This window comes from Lactuca saligna, chromosome 9, assembly GCF_052625555.1.
Source record: "Lactuca saligna cultivar CGN05327 chromosome 9, ASM5262555v1, whole genome shotgun sequence".
Taxonomy (NCBI): Eukaryota; Viridiplantae; Streptophyta; class Magnoliopsida; order Asterales; family Asteraceae; genus Lactuca; species Lactuca saligna.
In genome coordinates, this window is record NC_136425.1 from 189,774,136 (window position 1) to 189,794,260 (window position 20,125).

Sequence of the window (20,125 nt, forward strand, 5' to 3'; positions counted from 1 at the left end):
CCGGTAATATTCCCGAGTCCCGAAGCAAGTCCCGAGATCCCGAAGATCCCGAGAAGTGCGGTTTCCGAGCCGAAGCTCTGCCCGCGAGAAGTTCGATTTTTGTGAAGATCTTCCAGATCTACCGAAGAATACTACTTCTACAAGCCGTAGTGCTGTCTGATCATCTTCTGATCAAATGAGTGTGTAGTTACTTTCTTCTAACGCATAATTATGAAGTATTTTATACGAAATACGTGTTATGCGTATAGTTTTGTTGTTATGTACGTGAATGTATATTCACTCTCTTTAATCTCATAGATCCGATTTATTTTCTATGAAATACGTGTTATGTGGGTATGCCTCATCTGTTATGTGGAATATATATTGAATGAAAATGATGTACAGGTTTCAAACTATGTATAAAAATGTATATTTTTATCTACTAATATGTTGGGTAGAGCATGGGTAGATAGTTGGTGTGTAATAAACAGATGAGAGGCCTCGATGTTGTTGTTGTTGTTGACCTAGTTATTCAGCGGAGTATGGATAACGACCACAGACTCCTTCTAGACAGTCTTGTGGAACGCTAGCAGGTTCATAACCTGTAGGTGTTGTGAACGATGTGTTCACCGGTGTACTCTATCCCCCTCATGGTTGCCTTTAGGATATCTATTATTGAGGAAACCCCTTAGCAGTAATGTCCGTCCCGATGAAAATCCTAGATTAAGTCCCTTAAGATAGATGTTGTTTTAGGGACGTAAAGTGAGGATAACGGGAATGGGTAATCGGGATAGTGATTGGTTGGTGAAATTGAATATAATTTATTTATTGTGGGTTGAAAACCCTATATGCTCACCAGGCTCCCAAGCCTGACCCACTCAATTTTATTTGTATTACAGGAAGTGGCGCAAGGGCGTAAGATGGATGAATCATCGAGTTGTTTTGTTTACAAGTCTGTATATGTATATATTTGTTGAATGACTTGTAATGTTATCGTTTATGCTTTATGGTCTGTATCGGAACATGACACCCCGAGTTTTAATTATATAATGAAAATGCATCTCTTGATGAAATGCTTTGATAAATATTATTTTATCATGTTTTGTTTTGGGAACAAATTCCGCAACACTTTTAAATCAAAAGGATTTACTCTGAAATTATTTTAAAAAGCATAAATGAAATCGGTCTTTTCTGGCCGTGATTTTGGGGATGTCACAGTGAGACACTTATTAGTGATGGGACACTAGTAGGTCTGGATGACCCTAACAGCTACGAGGAAGCCATGGCAGGCCCCGGGTCTGCTAAATGGAAAGAGGCTATGGATAGCGAGATACAATCCATGTATGACAATCAAGTTTGGAACTTGGTTGAGAATGTACCATGTCATAAGACTGTAGGGTGCAAATGGATCTTCAAGAAGAAGACCGACATGGATGGTAATGTACACACTTATAAGTCTCGACTGGTTGCAAACGGCTTCTCTCAAATTCCTGGAGTGGATTATGATGAGACCTTTTCTCCAGTAGCCAAGATTAAGTCTATTAGGGTTATGTTAGCCATAGCTGCATTTCATGACTATGAAATTTGGCAAATGGATGTCAAAACTGCTTTCCTTAATGGAAAGTTGACTAAAGATGTTTACATGAGTCAGCCAGAAGGTTTTGTCAGCAACGAGTACCCTAATAGAGTGTGTAAGCTTGAGAAATCCATTTATGGATTAAAGCAAGCACCTCGCAGATGGAATCTTTTCTTTGATTAAAAGGTCAAGGAATTTGGCTTTTATAGGAGTGAAGATGAATCTTGTGTTTATGTCAAGGCTACTGGGAGTATAGTTAGCTTTTTGGTATTGTATGTGGATGACATACTACTCATAGGAAATGACATCCCAACCCTGCAGGAAGTAAAGTCCTGGCTTGGGAAGTGTTTCGCTATGAAGGACCTTGGTGAAGCTGCCTATATCCTAGGGATAAGGATTTTGAGAAACAGGAGTAAAAGACTAATTGGACTTAGTCAAAGCACCTATGTGGATAAGGTGTTGAAAAGATTCAACATGCATGACTCCAAGAAAGGTGAGTTACCCATTCAGAGTAACGCCAAATTGAGTAGGACACAAAGCCCTAGTACTGAGGTTGAGATAGCAGAAATGAGTCGACTACCTTACGCTTCAGCTGTAGGATCGATCATGTATGCTATGACGTGTACTCGACCTGATGTAGCCTTGGCTTTGAGCATGGTTAGCAGGTATCAGGGGAACCCTGGCAAGGAACATTGGACTACGGTAAAGAATATCCTCAAGTACCTGCGAAGAACTAAGGACTGGTTCCTTACCTTCGGTGGGAGTGATGACTTGAGAGTTGTAGGGTATAGTGATGCTAGCTTCCAGACTGATATGGATAATTTCCGCTCTCAGTCGGGCTGGGTCTTTATCTTAAACGGAGGAGCAATCACTTGGGAGGGTTCCAAGCAGGAGACAGTGGCTAATTCCACTTGTGAATCAGAGTATATAGCAGCAAGCGAGGCAGCAAAGGAGGCTATATGGCTAAAGAACTTCATCGGAGACCTTGGAGTTGTACCAGCTATAAAAGAGCCAATGGAGATTTTCTGTGACAGCAATAGTGCGGTTTCCTTAGCCAAGGAACCAAGAGATCATGGGAGATCCAGACACATTGATAGAAAATATCACTTCATCAGACATCGAATACAAGAAGGAATCCTCGTGGCAAAGAGGGTATCATCGGATGAGAACCTAGCAGATCCCCTCACGAAGGGACTGAGTAGGGTTAAGCATCTCTAGCATGCTCAAAGCATAGGGCTGAAGGATGATATAAGTTTTAGCATTTAGATAAATTATGAAATTTGTAAAGTGTAATTGACATTAGATGATGAATAAAAGGTGTTTTATTTATGAGTAAAGTGTTGCTATCTCTTGTCGATCGTTTACTATATTTCTTTTGCATGTTTTGACTTCCAGAATAATTATGTTTGGTATATCATATTATTCAAACCTCCACAGTCGGTCATATGTCAGAAGTAGGTATGAATCAAGACTGTCATGATTGGTTGCAGAGGTCTAAGGTGTTGGACATGGCTACAACAATCATGAGTGCTCATAAGTTCTGAGCATTGGACTCAACCCACGCTCACTGGAATCACTTCATGGAATTTTATCTCGAGTGATCGTGAGACGGTAATATCATATACGTCTTCAAACCTAGAGATATGATTTGTTACTTATGAGTTGATTATGCATTGATTGTACGAAAATGCATCGGTAACTCGATGTTATAAAACGTGCCTTTGTGTATAATTCAATGAGTGGTAGAACAAACGTATGAGTCGAAGTTTATCTGTTCCTTCTAGGATTAGAAGCTGATATCTGGGCCCCACGATGATTGTGTTTTGACCTATGTACCTGGCCCAGTCAGAACTAAATTGATGTGTTCAGTTAAGTTCTATGTCAAACAAATCGGAATTGGGAAACAAATGTTGGACAATAAGTAAGACCATGTTCCATGTATTTGTCCGACTGATATCTTAAGCAGAGGATTATATGATCACTTATCTAAAATGCTGCGTTCTAGTTTAACAGAGTTTAAAGAGCAATGATTGTTGGTCGGTTCCTGAAGTCATACTTGCAACTATAGTTATTAGACTTATCCAAGTGGGAGACTGTTGGATATAGTGTCTAAGTCCATAACTATATTTGGTATTTACTTGACCCGATCCGGCATGGTCCATTTGGGTTGCACTTCACCCGAACAATTTATGGATAATATTTGAGAATAGTACAAGTTATGATTTATTAATATATTATAAGTTCTAATATATTAATATAAGATCATATTATTTAATTAGTATTGATCTATAATTAATCTAGGATTAATTTAGAGATCAAAGATATTACTAATTAAATATGGGCTTCTATATTTATATAGTGTTGGCTAATGCTTATTTGGAATGGGCTAGGCTTGCATGGAAAAGTCCATGGATTCTCCATGGAGCTTTAACCCATGGATCTCATGGAAATGAAGAGACATGGGTATTAGGGTTTACATGGATGTAACCCTAATCCACCACACTATATAAAGGATCCTTTGGTTCTTGAAATGTGACTAGTTGACACTTGTTGAGGTGAGGGCCGATTTCAAGATAGTAGTGACTATTCTCTCAAAGTTCCAAGTTTGTGGTAATTTGTGATTTCCATTTGAGGCATTCACACTATTGGTGCTAGGCTCTAAAACTCCAAGCAATCAACTACTACTACAAGGTAAGTATTTATACTAGCTTTATTTGATTCATGTTCCCCATGCCATGCTAGTTAGGATATGAACCTTGGAAAAATAATTATTTGCATGTATCTTAGACAAACATAGATCCAAGGTTTATTAGGGTTGCATGTACACTTAGGAAGTATTAGAATGCTCAAATCCCAACAGTTGAGTCTATTCCTGAGGCAAGAAGATTGCCTTGGACTCGCCGAGTCATGGCGTAGACTCGCCGAGTCCCATGCATGTCATTACTATTTAGTCGATTCTAGTCGATTTTAGTGCATCCAGTTCATAGATATAGGCTTCTAGGGCTGGTTTTACACGTAAAGTTTCCAACTTTACGTGCATGCACAAGGGAATGGGGCTTAAGCACTAAAATCATCCAACAATAAGTACGTAAGGTTTGGAAAAAGGCTATATCTACATAAAGGTAGCTACATTGAGCTCCTAGAGCTCAATAACATCCAAATCTATGGTTTCCATCGTAAGGAGAGTTTGATTCTCGAGTTTGAATCATATAAAGTTCCAAGAGAACCATAAACAAGCATACAAGAGGGTTTAATGGAAGAATAACCAAGGTAATAACTTTATTACCAAAATATGAAGCAGATGGAAATTAGCTCTTGGATCTCCTTTCTCTTCTATTGATCTTCTTCCCTTCCTTCTCTTCTATAACTCCCAAGCTATCACAAAACACTTAAGCTCAACAATGGGGACTAGGGTTTTACAGAGAAATGCTCTAAAGGTGCTGGAGGCTGGGGTGGGAGGCTATAATGACGTTTAAATATGGTACAAACCTTGGGATTTAGGGTTTCATCCAGACTAACGGATTCGCCGAGTTCGAGATATAGACTCGTTGAGTCGTCTACTAAAGACACGTGCAAATCCCGTCTCTACTTGACGAGTCGGGCTACTAACTCGTCAGGTTTCTCTTAAGGATGGAAAAATACTATATTTAATTACATACCATAAATGGGGCGTTACAGTGTGTTTATGTGTATGTGTATGTGTGTATGTATGGGTGTATGAGTGTCTAGGTGTGTCTACGTGTATGTATGTATATATGTATGTATGTATGTATGTATGTATGTATGTATATATGTATGTATGTATGTATGTATGTATGTATGTATGTATGTATGTATGTGTAACGACCCAAAATTCAAGACCAAAAATTTCTTTTAATAAAACATTACTTAAAGCAAAGTCATCAATCCAGAACATGAACAGAGTATTAATTTCCAAAACACATGTTCGTTATCAGAGTAAAACATTTCCAGGCTGTTTAATCAATGGTGTGTGCCATGCAATCACCCCGAGCTCTTCCCTCCGCTACCGGAAGTACCTGAAACCAAAACTGAAAACCGTAAGCATGAAGCTTAGTGAGTTCCCCACCCTACCACATACCATGCATCACTACATATTGCACATAATGGGCCACGCCCGCTATCTTGGGCCTCACCCCCTGCCTCGGGCCTCGCCCGCTACAACGGCCCCGCCGCTCTAGGCCCCGTCTGGCTTCGAGCCCCGCTCGGATACAGATCTGTTTCACTTAGGCCTCGCCTGTCACAGGGCCTCGTCCGCCAACAAATAATAACACATAAACATATCACAACACATAAGCTAAACTCATACGACCGATCCTGTCCTAAGGCCTCGCCTATCCTGGGCCTCGCCCTTGTCCTACTACTGATGAGTCATGGAACCCCATCCACGCTCCTACTGGTAGTGAGATACGGGCCTAGCCCACTCTCACTCCTTCCCTAACTTGGGCCTCGCCCGTGGTCTGCTACTAATGAGATGTGGAACACCATCCACCCTCGGCTATTGGTGAGATACGGGACCTCGCCCACACTCACCTCCCTACCAGGCACATATATGTATCACACAGACAACAAGTATAAACTATCATATAAACAAATCCTTGGGCACCCGCCCGCTATTAATGGACCTCGTCCTGAATATCATACTAGCCCACTGTGCCTAGGGCTAACCCCCGGGCCTCCTACTCATAACTACATGGGCCGGCATTGTGGCCTTAGACCCATTCACACAAAGGGAAACTCACCTGCACTGGCTGAACTTACTAATGATCTCACTAGCTGCTGCCCGGAAACTCTCTGAACTCCTGCTCCCCTTGCTCCCCGAACTACCAATATCAATGCAACACTGAGTCTAACTGACCCCCGAGAGACAACCAAGTCAACTCTGGTCAAAGTCAAAGTCCTAGTCAAAGTCAACCTTCCAGGTCAACCCTACTCGCCGAGTTCATATGTTCAGAGTCCTTCCATTCGCGTCTCGACTCGCCGAGTCAATCCATGACTCGCCGAGACTACCGATTTCCAAGTCCTAACCTGTCCAACTCACCGAGTCTTCACTCGACTCACTGATTCGAGTCTCAATTCGAAGGGTTTGGAGTTTCACGACCTGACTCGCCGAGTTCAAGAGCAGACTCGCTGAGTACAAGGCAATCTTTATCTGACTCGACGAGTTGTTCATCCCACTCGTCGAGTTGCTCCTAATCTTCATGCTACTCGCCGAGTCCACTCAAAGGACTCGTCAAGTCCATTTAGATCTCCTTACATGCAGAGGACTTTTGATTCATGCATGGACTCCAAACTGTAGATCTACCCTTCCCAAGCCTATTCCTCACGTAAAGTTGCAAACTTTACGTGTAGAGAAGGAGATCTAGGAAAAATACACCATAAACTAGGGTTTAAGGCAAAGAGGCTCCATAATCAACTCAAGGGTAGATACTTTATGATTCTCAAGACCATAATATGCTTAGATCCGAAGTAGCAACTTCAGATCTGGCTTCTAACTCAAATGGATATCATTATGGCTAAAAAGCCCCAACACCCACACATAGATCTAGGTGCAAAAGAATCCAAGAACTAGTTTATTACCTCCAAATGCTCAGAAATATCTTCCCAACCCCAGATCTATAGCCCCTTCTTGCACCTCCAAGATCCTTCTTCCTTCTCCAAGCGTTAATGCACTTTTCAAGGCAACAATTGGCTCAAACAATGGATATGGCGGCAGGTTTGGTGTTCTGGGTTAGAGAGGCAGTAAAGGAACCCTAGGGAAGAGAATGAGGTGCTTAAATAGGTCCCAAGTCCCGAATTTAGGGTTTCCTCACACATACCAGACTCGCCGAGTCCCCTTGGCTGACTCGCTGAGTCGGTCACTTACTCCTCGACCCGGATCCCACTCGGACTCGCCGAGTTTCTCCTTGGACTCGCCGAGTCTCCCCTTAAAATTAGGGTTTTCTTTCCTTTCTTGGCCTTCCAGACTTTGAGTGTTACAATATGTATGTATGTATGTATGTATGTATGTATGTATGTATGTATGTATGTATGTATGTATTTGTGTATGTGTATGTATGGGTGTATGTGTTTCTAAATGTGTTTATGTGTATGTGTATGAGTCGTCGGTTCAGCTTACCTGGTAATTTGTCAAGTAATCCACCAAATAATTCTCAATTTTATGTTTTAAGCACGTAGTTAAACATTTATAGATGACACTTTTAATGTGTATTGTTAGACACATTTAGTATATTATTAGACAATGTTCATTAGTAATGCATTTGTATTTGATACTTTTTAAGGTATTAGATGATGTTTATTAGTTTTACTGTAATGTTATTAGTTTTGTGGTTGAATTTCAATATTATTATAAGTTTAATATGATGAGTTTTGTCAATATCTTGGAGAGAAAAAACTAGATTTTTTGTTATTTATTGCTTTTTTTTTAAAGAGAGATTTAGTGACGGAATACCTACGGAGAATCCATCGGTAATATGAGTCGTCGAAAATCCGTAGTTTATAAAGTCAATGTCAATCAAAGTGGGTCCCATCGGTAATCCGTAGCTATAGTGTTCCCTATGTATTTCGTAGGTAAATTACGGAAAAATGTTGTCGGTATTCTCAGTAGCTAATCCGTTGCAAATCCGTTGGTAAAATTTACCCACGAACGTTTATGCTACGGCCCATTTTCCGTAGCAATTTCGTAGGTAAAACCCTATACCTACGGATTTTGCCGTAGGTATTTTCAGATTTTCTAGTAGTGCAACCCGAAACACCAATAGATTGGTTGTTGTCAAAAAAAAGAGTTAAAAAAGGTAGTTTCCAAAAACATATGCAAGGACTCTTACTCGTGACTATCAAATATTGTATGAAGAGTAGTCGTCAGTTTTTGTAAATCAAACAGCTTCACAGTCTTCTGTTGGCCCCGTTCCAAAACAAGTAATTAAAAAACGTAACTTAAACATAAATCCATTGTCGTCCAGCGGTTAGGATATCTGGCTTTCACCCAGGAGACCCGGGTTCGATTCCCGGCAATGGAACTTTTTGTTGCTGTTTTGCTTGTACCAGGAAACTCTTTTGTACGTGTATTAACAATCCAATTCCAAATGTATCCAAATTCCAAAACATCAATAAAACAAACACATTCATCATCGATTTTTACTTCCGTTAGTTTGAGGGGAATGTTTTACTTAGAGTATATGCATGTAAAAGTGTCAAATTGCATTCCCACATACCAAACTATTCTTTGCCTTTTACTAAAGAATACCGTGTGTTTGTTACATTAAGTGGCATATACCTATTTTTTGAGAGGTCTTCTTTTTTTGGATGCCTCTTAAAAACTCATAGTTTTAACTTTTTAAGCTATTGTTCTGATGCTTGATTGTGAAATACAGATGTTGAGTTGTAAAATGTTAGTTTCTTTCGTTTAAATGCTTGATTGTGAAACCTCGATTAGATCTAATAACATATCAAGTCTCGGAAACATGCATGTCAAAAGCCGAATTATCATGACCAAGTGGAATGTTTTTTGTAAGTACAAGATGACTTGACTTAACACATATGAAAAGGAATTTATAACCAAGGTAGGACAAATGGAGAACATATTGTCATTCTATGACCTTAATCCTAAAACATAACTAAAAAAATAAGAGCATAGATACTAAGATTACATGCATGAGTCTCCTACCAAACAACAAGATGCTAAGAATGTCTATTCTTGGGACTCCATCTAAACTGAAAACACCAATCGATTAGTTGGTGTAAGAAAAAGGGTAAACAAACAGGTAAACGTATGAAGAGCAGTTGTCAGTTTTAGATAATCAAACAGCTTCACAGTCCTGCAATTGAACTTTTTCGTATTTATCCAGAGATAGAAGTAATAATAATTCAAACCCAAATTCCAAATGTAAAAATGATATCCAAAAGCATTATATCATTTGTAGTACAACGATCATCATACAAGTTGTAATAAGTTGAAATCAGCCATCAGAAACAAAATCTGGAATTGGAGCTGGACTCTGGAGAATGACTTGAAAATTTCCTCGGAAAGCTTTTCCTACGAGGGTTTTTTCTAAGGAAGTAATTTCCTCGGAAATTCCTAGGAGACTTCTATTTCCGGGAATTTTTCGGAGGAATAACTATCTTTTTCTAGTAGTGAGAATTGGTACGTAACCGAGCGTAGGACAAATGGAAAAAATTAATGTTGTCATATTGTATGACCTTAATCCTAAATAAAAACTAAAAAAATGGATAATTCAAGAGTATAGCTACTAAGATTACATGCACGAGTCTCCTAAGTCCTAGCTACGAAACAACAACAAGATGCTAGAAATGTCTTCTTCAAACTCCATCCAACACCTGAAACACCAATAGATTGGTTGTTGTCAGAAAAACAGTTAAAAGGTAGTTTCCAAAAACATATGCAAGGGCTCTTATTGTATGAAGAGTAATCGTTGGTTTTTGTAAATCAAAAAGCTTCACGGTCTTCTATTGGCCCCTTTAGAAAAATAAAATAATTAAAATACGCAAACAGAACACAAATCCATTGTCGTCCAGCGGTTAGGATATCTGGCTTTCACCCAGGAGACCCGGGTTCGATTCCCGGCAATGGAACTTTTTCGCAATTCATATTACAGCATAATCCATTTTATTCGCTGATAGAAGTATTAATAATCCAATCCCAAATGTATAAAAAACATCAATTTAATTCATATTTAGAAACAGTCTTTTTTTTTTTCTATCATCAAATCAAAACCTTTGCAGTATGAAAACAGATTTTTAATAGACACAGTCATCATCGGTTTTTACTTCTGTTAATTTAAAAACGGGACTTTGGGGGGAATATTTTATTCAGGGCATGCATGGAGAAGAAAAACCTGTCAAGTTGCATTCCCACATCGCTACTTGAATAGAAATATACAATTTAAATAAGCTCTATAAAAAAAAAAACCCTACAGCAATCTAATATAATCAAGCAGCCATGTAATAAGCACATAGCGAACTATTCTTTCGCCTTTTACTAAAGAATACCGTGTGCTTGTTACCTCAAGTGGCATACACCTATTTTTGGAGAGGTATTCCTTTGTTGGCATGCTTCTAGCAATTAACAGTTTTAACTTATGATTTATTTTTCAAAGTTTTCGAAACTATTTAACTTTGCAATGAAAAAGAGTTTGAAGCTATTTGTGTTTCAATTTTTTTGGCTAACTAAGTTCTGCTCTCATTTGACAGTCTTGAAAAAACTTAACACCATCTTATAAAAGCCCTTGCATCATATTTTGTTTTGGATTAGACCAATAAACCATATGTAAAGGAAGAATGCTAAGACTTAAAAAGATGTGAAAAATCGCTTTAATGAAGCGAACACGATTTATTCATATGGTTTCTTTGTATCCAAGTAAGTATTTTTCAAGCATTTAAAGTGGTGAAAATATAAAGACTATAGTTTAAATAGGTGTCTCTTTTTGGGATGCTTCTAGCAATTAGTAGCTTTTAAACTGTTGTCCAAATGCTTGACTGTGAAAGACATTTGTCACTACAAGAAAATTTCGATTTAGCTACGAAAAAATTCCGTAGCTAAAAGCTAAAATTCCGTAGCTAAATCTAAATAACTACAGAAGTTGCTACGGAATTCGTCAATTAGATTTCGTAGTTATATTTCTTGTAGCAAACTGTTTAGTTACAGAATTATAGTTCCGTAGCAGTTTTGCTATGACGCTTATTCCGTAACAATTTAACTACAACACACTTCCATAACAATTTCGTAACAATGGGGAGCGTAGCAAATTCCGTAGTCATTTATTCCGTAACAAATTCCGTAGCCATTTGTTTTGTAGCAAATTCCGTAACCATTTGTTCCGTACTAAATTCCGTAGCCATTTGTTCCGTAACAAATTACGTAGCTATTTGTTCCGTAGCAAATTCCGTAGCTATTATCTCCTTCAAGAACTGTGATTGGGACAGGAGTGGATGGCTTTCCTGTAATCAAGTTGCCTTCAATTTTTGATGATTTAAATGGATTGAGTGACCTAACTTTGATCTTTTAGTAGTATAAGATTACCATGATTAAGGCCAAAAAAAAAACACATGAACTTTCCCCAATATACAGAATTTATTCACCAAATACTGAACAATAAAGCTACTGAAACAAAGAAAAACCAGTATCTGAAAACCACAAAAAGTAAATTCCTAAAAAACTTAAACATTGCAAGTAAAAAAACATAATTTTATTACCAACCAAAATTCAAAATGATAAGTTGAATTAACTACAATATGTGAACCATCTTCAAAAGAAAAATTCATGAATATAAGTTTCACTCAAGCATAACATCAAACAGGTAGTGTGCAATTCTATAAACACAAACAATATATAATTCCATGAACATGTGATGTTCCAGAGGGTGCAGAGCATTGGCTTTCAGAAGAGAGATGGAGCTCTATTTATGGGTTAACATATATAAGCAAAAAAGAAACCCTACTAATACCTTTCAGCAAACGTTTCAAGTGTAGCAGGAGTATCAGAGACTGTATCATCGGTTTCAGCTCTCTTCGTTTCACATAGAGAAAACAAAACAAAGATGTATGCGACCATTAGCAAGTTGTAATATCGTAACTGTTTTCAGAAAGTACAGAAACGTGAAAGAGGAAGAAACATTACCTCCTCATTCTTCCTTCCACCACCAATTGATTAGAAAGGAGCAAAGGGGAGATAGGAATCGAAGATGAAGAGGTGTCGCGGGGTCGATGTTCACAACATGACATTGATTTTCATCTTCAAGAAGCATCGATTTCGATGGTTTGAAAGGCGATGGAGATAAAGTGAGAAACAGGAATAACACATCGGTAAAATCAAAATCAAACATTATCAATTAAATGAAGTTGAGCCACAAGATAGAAAGAAGAACAAAAGTAAATCTAAGAATGTTAAGTGACTGGGCTTCGAACAGATTCAATTTCTCTTCACAATAAATAAGAATGATCCAGTCGTCAAGCTCTGCTCCTTCAGATTCTGGTTTCTTCGTCGTGCCATCAATAAATCCGGCTTTCCTCTTTGCTCCTAGAGCAATTTGGATCGAGTACTTCCATTGCATATAATTTTCGTTTCCAGTTAACAGATTAGAAACGAGAAACAGATGAGAATCGTTTATTTTCGCATTAGCATCACTATTAGTATTAAGAACAGAATCCATGATGAATCGAAGCAAGAAATCAAAGAAAATTTTGAATTAATCAAAAAAGAAATGATCTAGCGAAGAACAGAATTTGCGGAATTCGTACGTGCTCTGATACCATTTTAACAAAAGAAATGTTGTAATCGTATTTTTCATCAACTAAAATGGGATTACAGGTTATGCTTTTATATATGAAAGCTGGAAATGAAAACGACACAAAACACCTTCTATCTTTTATAAGTTACAATCTAAACCCTCCAAGTTTCAACATATTGTCAACAATAGATGTTCTGTGACCATTTTGACAATCATAAATCCAAGACATACGCTGAATTCTATGAAGTGGGTGGTACCAGTATCCCAAAATTGCAACCAAAAATCAAAACCCTTGTCAATTTGGAGTTGGCAATTGAAAAGTTTATGGAAAAGTACCGTGTTTGTAGCTCCAATTCGGGGACGCTCGAATGACGCTACGCCAACAAATGAGTAGTGGAAGACGGAATCGAGAGACAGACAAACTTAGGCGATGGATGAGGAAGCGGTGAAGGGAAAGAACGACAAAAGAATCGGATTCGGTGAGAAGCCGTGGGGTGAACAGTACCTAGATAAGTTACTATTCATAAGATTGTTGTGATTTTATTATATATGTTAATATATATTAAAAATATATAACAAAATAATGATAATAAGAATAAAGAAAAAACTTATAATAATATGTAAAGAATTTTATTAATCATAATTAAAAATCATAACACAATTAAAAACTGTAATTTATATTTTTTGGTAATATACTTTTTTGTATTTTACTACGGAATTATATTCCGTAACTAACTGACTACAAAACATTTCGTAGCCACATAGCTACGAATTTAGATTTTGTAACTATTTTGCAAATTCAAAAACAACTTAGATAAACAAATAACAACGGTTAACCTTTTCGTTACAAATTTTGTTGTAGATTAGCTATAGATTTTTATAGTGTAGCAAATTTCCGTTCATAAATAGCTATGAGTTTCTATTATGTAGCCAACTAGCTACGTATTTTTATTTCGTAACCGATTTTATAGCCAACCAACTAGGAAAATGGATTATGCAACAAGTTCCGTAGCAAACTAGCTACAACCAACAACCATGTAGTATATTTCATAGTAAAATAGCTACAAATTTTGATTTTGTAGCAACAATTCAAGATTTAGCTATGGAAATGTAACTCTGTAGCTATTTCCGTAGAAAAATAGCTACGGCCAGCCATTTTGTAGCATATCTCGTAGTATAATATCTACAATTTTTTATTACGTAGTAACTTTTTGTAGTTATTCCTAGTTTAGTAACGGAATTTAACTCCGTAGCGATTTCCGTAGCAAAGTGGCTACGAAAAGCCATTTTGTAGCACATTCCATAATAGAATAGCTATGGATTTCAATTCCGTAGCAAGTTTTTGTAGCTATTTATGATTTTTCTTGTGGTGTGTTAAGTTGCTAATTATTAAATTCTTTTTCAATGCTTCATTGCAAAAACTGGCTTAGAATTATTAGACAAGTTAATGTTTTCATATTAACAATTTCCATTAAAATGTTTATCCGCCAATACTGAAAAGCTTAAATTACTCATTTAGTCACCATAGTCATTACAAATTATTCATTCTACCAGTCAAGATCTACATGATTTCTCTGTGTTAATAGTATTAAGAAATATTTTAAACATTTCACTAACATGTTCACAAGCTTAAATACTACAATGTCCATAAACTTTATTAAAAAAAAAAAAAAGAAATAACCACCAGCAAGATTACGTAGAAACTAGACTTTCATTTAAAAAAGACAATTGCAAAAATGGTGTCATGTGATTGAGAAAAATGTGGATTTTGTCCAAAAAAGTGTTGTAGCATGGTTGTCCAATTTTGGATCTTTTTAGTAATTTTGGTCTGTATCAACATGAAAAGACTATTATGCCCCTTATACCATCCGCCCAAAAATCATTCCATAAATGATTAGACGCCACGATATGTACTCTAAAACCATGATATGTACTTTTTTTTAATGACATAAATTTTATTAGCAACCTGCGAACAAGAAACTAGACGGGAAGCAACAAAGAATTACATAAGAGGCACAATAATTAATAAAAATTCTATGTCTCCATAGTCGTCACAATGTAGTATTTTTTTCATTAAAACATACATGATTCCTCTACTTTATTGTTACTAATTTTTGAAAAATTGCCTACTAATTAAAGTAGCAATCACAAAGACTTGTTAGATAATATGATCATAAGATCAAATACCACAATTTTGTTGTAGCAACCACTTGTGGCTTTGCTTGATCGGTCTTAATAGTAAAACGTTGACTCATTTATGGACATCAAACACAATTGCTAATAACTCCTCATAAACTAAAAGTTGTTGCCACTTAGACTCTAATGATCTCTTGATATAGACCAATTCCATGAACCATATAGCGGATCCAAACGATGACCTTAGTAATTGAAAACATATCTTGAATGATGCAAAGCACAAGCAAAGAAATATCAAACTCTCAGTCCCATAAACAAGTGCAAACCCAACAAGAAAACGGATAATTAACTAGGATGTAGAAATAGGGTAAAACGTATAATAACGGGAGAAACATATACCAAGATAAAGTAAAATGTAGAATTACTTGATGGATGTTAATGACTCTTCTTGCAATCTTGCAATTCTATTGCATGTGAAATTGTTTTGGGTTTGAATGTCTTGACAAATGAGTTAATGTTAGGGCTTAAACCTCTTTCGAAACTTTCAAAGAATAATTCATCACTGATATATATGAGTATTCCTATGCATCATTAACTCATACTTTACCACATTATCCTTACTCGAATCCACTTGATGCAATTTTATTGAATTGGTAACTAACTATACAACAACAACAATACGAACTGGATCATATGGCTCCCATACCAATGCTACATAATATTAAGGTTATATAACAATAAAATGGTAGAAAACTAGAGAAATAGTAATTAAGCATATATAGAATATGATATGAGAAAGAAAGTGGTTTTATTATGAATGAAACTTGAATGTATCTTTACAACTGAACGGATTTTTATACAAAAAATCTCTTACAGGTTGTTTGGTTACAAGTTTAGGTCTAATCAACATGCAACCAACCTAACCTAGTTAATTGCTCTAACATAATATTCACAAGTTGAAAGGGTTGAGCAACAAAAATCCTTTAGAGTAACAAAAAGAAATTAAAATTATTTGTTTTTTTTGTTTTGAGATGGGCCGGGTTGATCTTCAGGCATATCAGCCCAATCATCTTCTTCATCGTGATATATGTTTTCAGCCATCTTCCATATCTGAAGAATGTTATCTTCAGCAACACCAGCAATCACCCACTCTTCATTTGAATTCCATGAAAATTCCGACACTTTACTCGTATGCCCACCATGAATAAACACCAACTCCGGTGGCCCATCTTTCACATCTTCCGGCACTTGCTCCTCTCCAATCCTACAAACTCGTAATTAACCTAAGGGTAAAAAAGTAATTTCCTACTAAAAATGTGTATAGTTACCTACCTACTGATATCCCATATCATGAGTCGTCTATTAAGACAGCTAGATGCTAAAACTGACTCATTCTTCGGACTCCATGCAACTTGAATTACCTCGTCCCTAATGATCATGAGAGTAGATTGATTAATTTACGGAAAAGGGTAAAAACGTAATTTCATGCAAGAACTCTTACTCATGACTAAATGTGTAAAGAGCAGTCGTAAGTTTTCGTAAATCGAATAGCTTTACAGTCTTGTCTGTTGACCCCGTTGCCAATGTCCACTCGTTAAAAGGGTTGAATGATAACGACATGACCTAATATTTAAATACATGAATAATCAATTAAAAAATTTAAAATATACACGTATACATATATATATGTATGAACAAATAGTGAATACACATATAGTTATATATATATATATGTATGAAATATGAATATGTACTTCGTTTTGATGAGCCATTAGGGTTTGGATAGGTTTGGTGAATGTTGGAGATCGAAGATCAAATATGTGCAAGTATTTGTCATCACCAACTGAACCAAATAAATGTTCATGCTTTAAATGCCAAGATACATCTTCTACGACTCCTTTATGAATCTGATAAAAAGGAATTAATTGGGTATTAGAAATTAACAAAAACTTTATTAAAGATTTTTTCTATGGTGACTATTGATAAAGCAATTTCATAAAAAAAAAAAAAAAAATGTGTTTTACAAAATTGGTGGTTGTTTAGCGATAATTAAAATTTATTTGAAGAGATGATCATTTTTATGATTCTTGTAATAATTAAAATAATGTATAGAATAAATTTAATGAGCTTTTATGATGTTAAATTCTTTAATTCTTGTAATAATTAGAATAATGTATAGAATATATTTAATGAGCCTTTATGATGTTAAATTCTTTAAATCTTGTAATAATTAAAATTAATGTATAGAATAGATTTAAAATTATGCATTGTGTTTAGAATCAAATAACAAGATTCATATGGAAATTCATTTCATTCTTAAATTAATGTCAACCAATAATTAACATAATTAATATTATGTTTAGACTTTAGACTTTAAATGTACCTTGAAGATTTGCATAGCATCAAGAGTCTTATTTCTTGGAGTTGCATGAACATCCCACAAACAAATTCTAGAATCATCAGAACCACTCAACAAATAACCTTTCTTGAATTTACTCCATGAAAGACCAAATCCTTCAGCAGTGTGACCCTTCAATCTCAAATCAGGTTTGCATTCTTTTTCTCTTTCTGAAGGTGGATCAGATTCACATGGATGTATGCGATAATCAAAAACATGAACCTCTGCATTTATCGTCTTTGATGCTATCACGAAAGGGTTTTGAGGCATATAACGAGCTCTGTTCACCTCTCCATCGTGATAAATTTTCTGAATCACTTGTACCTTCATCAATAAACGCACAGTTAACTCCATTATCGAAACTAAAACCCCAGAAACCTAAGGATGTGAGAGTTCTCATGGCATCAAGATCGATAGCGAATGTCAAATAAACAATCAAACGAAACAAAATCATGGAGACGAAATTAGTAGAATCTAGATACTAACCTTGCCATTGGTGCATCCAAATCCGCCAAGATCAGGGCGGCTATCGTCGTACTGAGGAACGGCGATTTCAGCGTCTTTGACAGGCAAGTGAACCTTAGCGATCATGAGGTAATTAGGCTCGCCGACGGAGGTGTGGGTCCCGAGAATCAACTTCTGTACAGAATAGTCTTTTCCGGCGGGTTCTTCAAGATCAGGGAGCCATTCAACGGTGAGCGACGGCCATTCAAGCGGATGAGTCATGACCAGGTCGTATAAGAACGGGGTGTTCTTCTTCCAAATCTTGTATTCTTCGTTGATTTTTCGATCCTCAGCTTCACTTCTCATATCACCTTCACTTGTCGCCATTGTCAGTGAAGGATTTTGTGGGTGGGTATCGCTATGAATTTTGCGGATTCTGTAAATGGATTGAAAATTTGGAGGGAATGTGAGAGTCGAAGAGGAAGTGAGAGGTTTGTATACAAAATACAGTTGCAAAGAAAGCGGAGAGAATGAAACGAAATTAACAACTCAATGAGTCTTGTTAATTTTTATTGGGTATCCAAACCAAAATGTGTGATTTTCTTTTGATAAACATTGTATATTTTTTGTGAAAATTAATCTTAAATATGTGTCAAAAGATATTATGTAGCATTATCTATTTATAATTTAGGTTATTAAAACAAATTATTATTTCTATCGTATTAATATTAATTTAGTTTACTCGTTAATTTTTACAAATTAATGTAAAAAACTATTCAGATAATTGATACTTCCAATTTGCTTTTAATAAAAATTCTGAAAAATAAGTTATAATTTGAGGAAAGCAAAAAACTAATACATATATCTTATTAAAAATCAACAGTTGTTTGAAATATTAATCATAGTTGGTTATTTAAAATTTTAATGTTGTTTTAAATGATGGTGTATTGATAAAATTGTTTCTTAGAAACCAAGCTATTGATAAAAATGACCTACACTTTCTTCGTTTTGATAAATGACCACGATCTTTAGAAATGGACTGTTAGAGATATGAAGGTTTACCGAAATATGACATGTCACGGGAGACTCCTTATACATTTTGGACCAAACATCAAACATTTAGAATGTCTTTAACTTCATATTGAAATTCGAGGCCAAATGAATCTAATGGTTTACCGAAATATGACAAGATATCTTATTAAAAATCAATATTCTTCTGGAGTACAAAACATATTGGTGAGACAACATATAAAGGTTTATCAAAATAATACATGTCACGACCGGACTCCTCATACATTTTGGACCAAACATTGAACATTCTAGAACATCTTTAACTTCATATTGAAATTTGAGGCCAAATGAATTTAATGGTTTATATGATCTAAACATTGGTTTAGAGGTTGATGCGTCCCAATCCAAAATTCTATTATTGAAAATGAATTCATATAATCTAATAATTAGAGTCCTTGTTTGTAGTAGAGGGTGGTGGGAGCGAATAGAGGGTTTTATGCAACACATGGCATCAAATTACACATATTATTGTGTGGATTTAACCTATTATATCAATTTTTCTAGGTCGGTTAACTTGGTGGCTTTGAAGTCCAATTTATATACTAATTATATTTTTGTCTTTTCAATGTCAGGGATCAAACCTTGTTACACAAATTATTGACGACAATAATGTAAATATTTGCTTAATAGTATTAGCAATATTTTGTTGAACACAGTAGAATTGTTTCTTGTGAAACATGTTGTCGAAAGTGGTGTTAACCGATCACTTACACTTCTACAAACTCCTATTATAAATTAATTTCTTGGGGAAAACCGTTTCGATGGCAATGGGTCATCATGCGCCTAAATTAATCAAATATCTAATATATTACCTGTTACCTACGAGGCTATGAATTTGAGTTATACAGACTGTAACATCCGGACTTTTATCAGGTATCGTGTAAATTGTATTTTGTTGATTTGTGAGGGGGACTCGGTGAGTTGGAGCTCAGACTCGCCGAGTAGAGACGCGGATTTGGACGAAGGATCGCGCCTGGACTCGGCGAGTCCAGGATATGGACTCGGCGAGTCTGCGCTGAGTAATGAAACCCTAAATTCTCGGGTTTGAGACTTATTTAAAGGGCCTAATGGCCGTCATTTGTGCCCACCATCCCCTTGAGTGAAACCCTAATCGTGTGTGAGCACTTGAAGCTAAGTAGGAGGCCATTATTGACCTTGGAGGTGCCATTTTTGCAAGGAAGAGAAGAGCTAGCCAAAGGGGAAGCAAGAAGGAGCCATTTCTGTGGGTTAGGAGTCCAGAGCATCATTTTGTGGTAA

General features: G+C 36.2%; 1 protein-coding gene, 1 long non-coding RNA gene and 4 other non-coding genes across 6 annotated transcripts; 4 read left to right on the forward strand and 2 right to left on the reverse strand.

Annotated features, from left to right (window-relative positions):
- Nucleotides 1-8,520: 8,520 nt before the first annotated feature.
- Nucleotides 8,521-8,592, forward strand: TRNAE-UUC (transfer RNA glutamic acid (anticodon UUC)). The gene has a single exon. It is a non-coding gene; the product is annotated as a tRNA-Glu (tRNA).
- Nucleotides 8,593-8,763: 171 nt separating this feature from the next.
- LOC145018969 (U5 spliceosomal RNA) lies at nucleotides 8,764-8,882 on the forward strand. Its single transcript, XR_013667293.1, has one exon. It is a non-coding gene; the product is annotated as a U5 spliceosomal RNA (small nuclear RNA).
- A 1,211-nt stretch (nucleotides 8,883-10,093) lies between these two features.
- Nucleotides 10,094-10,165, forward strand: TRNAE-UUC (transfer RNA glutamic acid (anticodon UUC)). The gene has a single exon. It is a non-coding gene; the product is annotated as a tRNA-Glu (tRNA).
- Nucleotides 10,166-10,528: 363 nt separating this feature from the next.
- Nucleotides 10,529-10,647, forward strand: LOC145018962 (U5 spliceosomal RNA). The gene has a single exon (XR_013667288.1). It is a non-coding gene; the product is annotated as a U5 spliceosomal RNA (small nuclear RNA).
- Nucleotides 10,648-10,891: 244 nt separating this feature from the next.
- LOC145014272 (uncharacterized) lies at nucleotides 10,892-12,869 on the reverse strand. Its single transcript, XR_013665467.1, has 2 exons — nucleotides 12,037-12,869; nucleotides 10,892-11,530 (listed from the first exon to the last, which is right to left on the reverse strand). It is a non-coding gene; the product is annotated as an uncharacterized LOC145014272 (long non-coding RNA).
- Nucleotides 12,870-15,791: 2,922 nt separating this feature from the next.
- LOC145015906 (histone-binding protein MSI1-like) lies at nucleotides 15,792-18,281 on the reverse strand. Its single transcript, XM_078974376.1, has 6 exons — nucleotides 17,840-18,281; nucleotides 17,339-17,677; nucleotides 16,710-16,862; nucleotides 16,457-16,578; nucleotides 16,288-16,383; nucleotides 15,792-16,219 (listed from the first exon to the last, which is right to left on the reverse strand). The coding sequence occupies exons 1-6, from the start codon at nucleotides 18,182-18,184 to the stop codon at nucleotides 15,964-15,966; spliced, it is 1,311 nt and encodes a 436-aa protein (XP_078830502.1). The 5' UTR covers nucleotides 18,185-18,281; the 3' UTR covers nucleotides 15,792-15,963.
- Nucleotides 18,282-20,125: the final 1,844 nt, after the last annotated feature.